Source organism: Myotis lucifugus, unplaced genomic scaffold, assembly GCF_000147115.1.
Source record: "Myotis lucifugus unplaced genomic scaffold, Myoluc2.0 scaffold_71, whole genome shotgun sequence".
NCBI classification, from domain to species: domain Eukaryota; kingdom Metazoa; phylum Chordata; class Mammalia; order Chiroptera; family Vespertilionidae; genus Myotis; species Myotis lucifugus.
The window spans coordinates 204047-211692 of NW_005871119.1; the positions used below are offsets into that span (position 1 = coordinate 204047).

Here is a 7646-nt window from a genome sequence, read left to right on the forward strand (position 1 = left end):
GTTATTCGAGTATTTAATAAACTCCTTCCCTGCGTTTCTCTGCGTCTGTCCCTCCATCAGAGGGCAGATGCCACACCCAGGCCCAGCTTTTACTCTATTGTTGTGTCTGTCTTTTCACTTTTCCTTAAACCTCGTCGCGTTCTAATCAAGATTCATCAACCCTTGCGTTCTCTCTCTCTGTGCTGGCCGCGGGAAGAGAGAACCCCCCTCCCATACTCAGCTTCCCTATTTTTAAACTAGATTTATTTCCTAGGATGAAGTATTTCTTTCATTTTAAACTATACACGCTTCAGTCGATATTTTTCAAAGCAGTACGATAGGTGACAGTTTTGTTGATAAAGCTATTCCTTGTAATTCTTTAAAAAACAAAACGAACAAAAAACTAAAGTTTCTCAGACCCAAGAGAAAGCAATATAAACACTGAGGGCATGCACTGAATGGGTCCATCTCAGAGTAGTCCTAACTGTCGTGAATGTTTGTCTCTAATTCGATTTGAAATGTGCCTGTCCGCCTCTGTATCTGCCGTTTCACCTTCAATTGGCGCCCAGCACCACAGTAGATTCTTCTTGGGGTAGGACCCTGAGAATAACTCCATTGAGAAATCACATTGTTTATAGGACCAGCTTGAAGGTTTAAAGAGTGTCTAATTTTTAAGAAGGCTAGCAGGAAAAAAAATTATTTTGCACAAACCAAACTTACCACCATGTGAAGAAGAATATATACTTGGCATGGAAATGCCCATCAATAACTTTACCCAAACGGTTTTACATGCAGGAAAATCTCCTCCTTTGGACAAAAGTAAATTTATAAAAATATTGAAATGCTATTAATAGAGTTCGTGTCCAGGCACACTCCGTGAGGTGGTCTTGCTACAATCATCGGAACTGGTTTCCCCTGCGACTTAGGTCGTCCGCGGCCTGGTTTCGGGGTCCCGTTACCCGTAAGCACAGTCGGCGTCCTCCCCGCGGATCCAGAGGCACAGCTGGGCGTACTTGAGGGGCGTGATGCGCACCGCCACGTTGTAGTCCTTCTGCTCGCCCTGCACGTCCACCCACTGGTGGCCGGAATAGACCGCGATGATCTTGCGCTTCCAATGCTTGTCTGGCTCTTTCAGACGCAGGTAGACCCCGGAGCCGGTGGAGCCCGGCTGGGCATCGCAGTATTGATAGAGGAGATCACTGGACTCCTCGGACACGCTGCAAAACCGGTAGACCAGCTGATCAGCTCTGTCCTGATCAAAGCCGGAGAAGTGGATCATGCCCCCGGGCAGCCTCCTGAGGGCCGGGCTGATTCCTAGGTCCATGTATTTCTTTTTGTGAGCGCGTTTCAGCTCCAGAAGAGCGTAGTCGTAGTCCAAGGCGGCGGCCCCTCTCCCTCCCGTGGCCCAGCCTTTGGGGATGTGGGTGTTCTTGACGCGGGTCCACTGGAAGGAGGGCCCGCCCTCAGCGCCCCTCTGACCCCCAGCAGAGTTCTTTCTCCTCCTTGCAGCCTTGCCTGTCTCCTTCAGATTCTCTTTGCTGCCCTCCCTTTGGTCATCACCATTGGCTTCTCTCCTGCTCCTCCTGGAACCCCTACGTCTCTTGCCACCTCCTTTATTTCTCATCTTCAGCAGCCCTACCCTCAGCTTCCTACTCCCTTTCACATAGTCCTTCCCGTCGTGCACACAGTGGGCGGCGGTCAGAACGTGCTTGGGGGACACGAGAACGCCACTGCAGCCCGTGGACAGCTTCACGGCGGTGTTGAAAGGGAAGTTGGTGAGGAATCTTTTGTCCAAGATGCTGAACCGGCTGTCTGTGCCATACACCTGCCTCTTTCTCCTGGCCGATACCCCTCTGGCGGTGGTGTTTGGCGTGGGCTCCAGGACCAGACCTTGCACTTTCACTCTGGTCAAGGTCCGGGTGCCATTCTCAAAGACAGTCTCATAGGAGAGAGAATCTTCCAGGTCAGAGAGGCTGGGAGCTGGGAGCTCTTTTTGGCACTCGATGCCACACACTTTCTTTAACACCATCTTGGCATCGGCCTCAAACGTGGGGCTGGTGAGATGGAAAGTCCTGTCACTGACAACCCGGGGTACTTTTCTCAGATGCCACATAAAATCCTGCTCCATCTCTGATCCATCAGTGAGGGGCCACCCAAGCGTGAAAAAGATCAACCACAGTAGCGTCTTTTCCATTGTGTTTTTCTCTCTTGTCCTTAAAAAATAGAAAGAGAAAAGAGGAGCTTTACAACATTTTCTTTTTAAATGATACTTATCCATGTCATTTAGGCCTTGGGTCCAATCTTCACCACAAACAGGAGTCCTTATTGTGATTAAACACCCTGTTAAGTAGGCTCGGACAGATTTCCAAAATCAGTAGATTGTTTCCCCCCCAATCTTCCCGCCACCAGCCCTAACTCTCCCCCTGCCCCAGTCTGCCATCTCCACCTCTACCTCCCCAGGCCCAATGCGTGGGAGAGGGGGACGGGATAGCTAACTGGGGGGCCTCTACTGCCCAAGCCAAGACCAAGTAGGTCTCCTGCAACCTTATTTCCAGATGCCTTAGACATACAGATAGCAGGAGATGCCCCGCACTTCCCCTGCACTTGGCTCCTTAAACGCAAAAATCGTAAGATTCCTCATCTCTAGAGTGTAAATCCTCACAGAGCTCAAAAAAGCGTTCATTAGAATACAGTGGATTTCCCAGAACCATGGTTTGCGGACCAAACTGATTGACGACGTAATTGAAATCACCAGATACTATTCTAAAAGCAGTAGAGGCTTATGAAGTAAATAAATGAGGTCATCTGCTGTTGACCTGCTTTGATTTTTACAAGCAGAACCCCTTATCATAAAAAATATGCACAGGCCATTTTATGCTAAAGTTAGAGAAATGTACTCTGTACTTACTACCATCTAAGGCAAAGCAACATACAAACATGTGTCATAGTGGGCTTTTACTCTATGTTAAAATTAGTTACAAGAATTTATGGAGCACAGGCTATGACTCCGAATTGGCTACTTGGGGGAGCATGATAGGGATTAAATATAGTCCCTTTCCTCATGGGTCTCCTCCTCCAAGAGCAGTGGTTCTGTGTTAAGTAATTTTAAAGTTGTGAGTGCTGATCGATCATACATTGCATCTTCTTGTATTCACCTCTTCTTGCCCTCTTTTCCTGCCTCCCTAGGCTCACAGGTATGTAAATCTCTGTAGTGGAACTGATGTTTGTCAGTTGTTGCTTCCTGAGGGTGGGGCCAGTGGTAGCACTTTTTGGAGCAGCAATTTCGAAATGTGTAAGCTATGCTCCACATCATTTTTAACTAATAGCTGAAATATCCAGGCTTAGCAAATGATTTGCAATTAGTATAGAGCAGAGGCAAATTCAAAGTTACATTATTCCTACAACACTTGGACGCTCAATGCTCTCTGATAATGTGTGTGTGTGGGTGTATGTGTGTGTGTGTTAAATAAAAGTAATGAAGAATGTTAGGAATGTTCCTTAACCCAGGGTACACCCATAGGATCCTGTGCACCGGCATGAAAACCACAAGTTATCTCTGAGCAGAGTTGGATACGACATTGCTTGATACAACAGAGTTCCTTTTGCCATACAGGAGTACAGAATTTTATTAATAAACAGCATTCTTTGATAAAACATATACTACATAACCTCTCCATTGTTTAAACATGATATATTCACCAAAATATGACACAATTAACTTGAATCACCATACATTGGAACATATTGAACAAATTTATAATAATCTTTACCATGTTTTGGCATCAGCAAGATTACACAGAAGTTTTGCAATTTCCATTTTTTTTGTATCTGCTCACACTTGAATGCTGAGTAATGGTGATTCAGTTAATTTTAGACTGTATTGTTTAAGTACCTTGTAACTTACCTTGTAACTTATTTTATTTGGGGAAATAATTGATATTGTCCAAAAATCAACAAAGAATATACTTTGGAAAAGAATCCACAGTCATGGGACAATATTGTCTAATCATTACCATGGCAAATTTGACTTTATCAGAGCAGTATGTATATTGATAATGATTTTGTTGAGCCACTTAGTATTTTCTTTTGTTATCTTCTATGCAATCTGCACAATGAATATTTCATAAATTTTATTTAATTGGGTTGGAGTGAAAAGCTTATAACTCAGTAATTCCACTAAGACCTTGAAATCCTGTGCTTAACTGGATAGTTTCCACAATGAAAAATTATGTCTTTGCAAAAAAAAAAAAGCTAAAATCAGAGTTATTTGCTGCCTCTTAGGTTATCAACAGACTAAAATAGATGATGATTAAAAAGATATATATATTTCATCTACCTGATGCTCAGCAAAATTTCAATCAAGGGAGCTTTTTAGTCTGGAAAACAAGTTTTAAAAATTAATTTTTTCACCTTGGCAGGTTTTGCTCAGTGGTTAAAGTGTTGGCCTGCAGACCAAAGGGTCTCAGGTTCAATTCCCGATCAAGGGAATGTACCTCAGTTGTAGGTTCAATCCTCAGCCCCACTGGGGAGCATACAGGAGACAACAAATCAATGTGTCTCTTTCACATTGATGTTTCTCTCTCTCTCTCCCCCACCTACTCCCTCCCTTCCACCTAATCCTCACCCAAGGAAAAAAAATATTCTTGGGTGAGGATTAAAAACATTTTGATTTTTTCATTTAGCCCTTTATGATAATAGCTGTCTATTTATACAGTACATGATTGCAGTATATGATTGCATCAAAGACTGAAAGTCAGCCATATGTCTTCATTGAGAAATACATAGAATCACTTTGTACATATTAACACTTGATACTAATGTTCTGTAGAATAATAATGTGGGAGAGTCATTCCTAGGCAAACAGAGATGTCCCAAATCATGGTGCTGTGGTACTATTTCCCCAGTTAGTTTTTGTTTTCAGAATGATTTAGTTTAGTCTTGCAACTTTTTATCTACTTAGGGATTAGAAAGGAAGAATGTAGCTATTAAATAACTGACAAGATCATATTCTACTATGCAAATCATTGAACTGGAATATGAACAAAAAATATAGAAGTTTCCCTACTCTTTACGAAATAAAACATGTACTCTGTGTCATAACTCTGTAGGCAGGCTTTTAAGAAAGCCCAATGTAATCATTTTATGTGTCAACTTGACTAGGCCACAGGGTGCCCAGGTACTTGGTTGCACATTACCCTGGGTGTGGTGTTCCTGTGACGGTGTTTCTGGATGAGATTGGCATTTGAATTAGTAGAATGAGCAAAACAGTTTTCTCTCCTCAATGTGGGTGGGCCTCACCCAATCAGTTAAAGGTCTGAACAGAATGAAGACTGACTCTCCTGTGAGTAAGGTAAAACACTTCCTACCTAACTGCTTTGAGCTGAGGCATTGCTTTTATTCCTGACTTGGGACTCAACATGAAACATGAACAATTCAAAAGAATGTCATTAATTTGTTAATAAAATTCTGTATTGATGTCTGGCAAGCTATAAACCCTGTCATATCAAAGGATGCTGAGCTTCTAGTCCCCAGAGAAGCCAGGTCAGCATCACTCAGGAATGTGTTAAAAATGATAATTTCAGGGCCCAACCACCTACTGCCCGAAACTCTCCAGGAGGGGGGCAGGTTCCCAGCTATCTATGTTTTCACCCGCCTTCCAGGCAATTCTGATACTCAATACAGTTTAAGAATCACAGTAAACCAAGGCCCTAGTGTAGTAGCTGAGCCACACCCTGGAAGGCAGTCTTTCCAGGGATGATTGCTTAACCTAACCAGGTTTCAAATGATATCTGCTCCATGTTTGTGTACAAAATAAATTTATTCTGAAGTTTGCTCTTTTACTATCTTAGCAACTGCTAACAGCAAATGGTTCAGTGATTTAATAAGAAAAAAATAACTTACTTTTATATGAGTGACTTAATAAGAGATCTGAAAAGATTCAAATTCAGTAGGCTGGTATGAGATGCCGCCAACTTCTGAAGCCACAGATCGAGCAGTGGCATGAGTTGCCCAGCCCTGTCTGGTGCCCTTGGAGCGAGCTCCACAAAAATAAAAGCCATGCCCACATCTATCCTTGGGCATGGGAAGGGCACAGCCTTGTAACATGACCTCAGAATCACAGTAATAAGAGGACATGGGTTCAGTTAGCTTAATTTGGCCTGTAATTTAAAATTGGACAAATGTCTATGGATGCTTTCTTTTGGAAAATCTAAGTTTGCCTGGTGGTAAAATGTCAATGTAATGTAAATGACAGCTCTCAGTGATAGAGCAACCCATGGTTCATTGGCTCCATCTACATATGCCCAACATTCAAAAAGCACTAACTCATTGACCTAACAAGATACAGTCCCCGTTAGTGGGGCATCTATATTTTGAAATCTATAACATTCCTTGTCTTCCCTCATCTTCCTCCTTTTTCCAACCTTCCACTATAATTGTGACCTCAACTGTCACTTTCCAGATGGCTTGGAGTTGAGGCTTCATTTCGGTTAATGAAAGTGAGGTTGCAGTCATGGCTCTCCACCATGAGTCAGTGTACACACAGTTGGTTGTGGGTTGGGCCATGGAAATAAATGGAGTAGATGGGAATTAGGAAGGAAGCAAGAGCACCAGATATGCAGGTGAACTGCAGCAATAGAGCAAATACTACTGCACATTTGTACCTGGTCATTATTAACAGAAATGACCACATATAACTATAAAAGATGACTTACTACTTTTTTTGTTTGTTTACTATGCTCTCTGAAAGTGATTGTGATAGTATGTAGAATATTTGGTCTGCATGTATAACCAGCATAGTGGCTACACGTGCAGACCAAGGAGTGAGAAGACTTGGGCTAAGTCTCATCTTTACCACTTATGAGGCATATGTATTTGGGAAGTTCATTAAATTCCATCCTCACCTGAAAAGTGGGGATAATAATGATCTCTACCTCATATGGTCTCACCAATGAGCCCAAAGCACGGTGAGCATCAATAACAGGTTCTTTCATCATTATTGTTCTACCTTCATGGGTGAATTAATATTACTATAAATTGGTACAGCCACTATGGAAAACAGTATGGCAGTTCCTCAAAAAATTAAAAATAGAGTTACCAATATGACCCAGCAATCCCTCTTCTGGGTATCTACATGAAAAACTCGAAAACATTTATTCTCAAAGATATGTGCACCCTATGCTCACTGCAGTATGACTCACAGTGGCCAAGACATGAAGACAACCAAAGTGTCCTTCGCTAGAGCATTGGATAAAGAAGATGTGGTACAGATAGACAATGGAATACTACTCAGCCATGAGAAATGATGAAATCCTGCCATTTGTGACAACATGGATGGACCTTGAGAACATTATGCTAAGTGAAATAAGTCAGAAAAAGCTAAGAACCATGTGATTTCACTCATGTGGGATATAAAACTGAAGCTCATACTAGTAGATGCAGACAACAGTGTGGTAGCTATCAGAGGGAAGGGGGTAGGAGGATAGTAAAGGGTAAAGGGGGCTAAATATATGGTGATAGAAGATGATTTGACTTGGGTGGTGGGCACACAATGTACTAATGAATCATAGAAATGTATACTTGAACCTGGCCGGTGTGGCTCAGTGGTTGAGCATCGACCCATGAACCAAAAGATCACAGGATTGATTCCAGGTCAGGGCACATGCCCG

At 42.6% G+C, this 7646-nt stretch overlaps 1 protein-coding gene across 1 annotated transcript; it reads right to left on the minus strand.

The window, feature by feature from the left end:
- Positions 1 to 625: 625 nt before the first annotated feature.
- Positions 626 to 5984, minus strand: PRSS35 (serine protease 35). The gene is made up of 2 exons (XM_023755196.1): positions 5881 to 5984; positions 626 to 2192 (listed from the first exon to the last, which is right to left on the minus strand). Exon 2 carries the CDS (start codon positions 2171 to 2173, stop codon positions 935 to 937), a length of 1239 nt encoding a protein of 412 aa, XP_023610964.1. The 5' UTR covers positions 2174 to 2192; positions 5881 to 5984; the 3' UTR covers positions 626 to 934.
- Positions 5985 to 7646: the final 1662 nt, after the last annotated feature.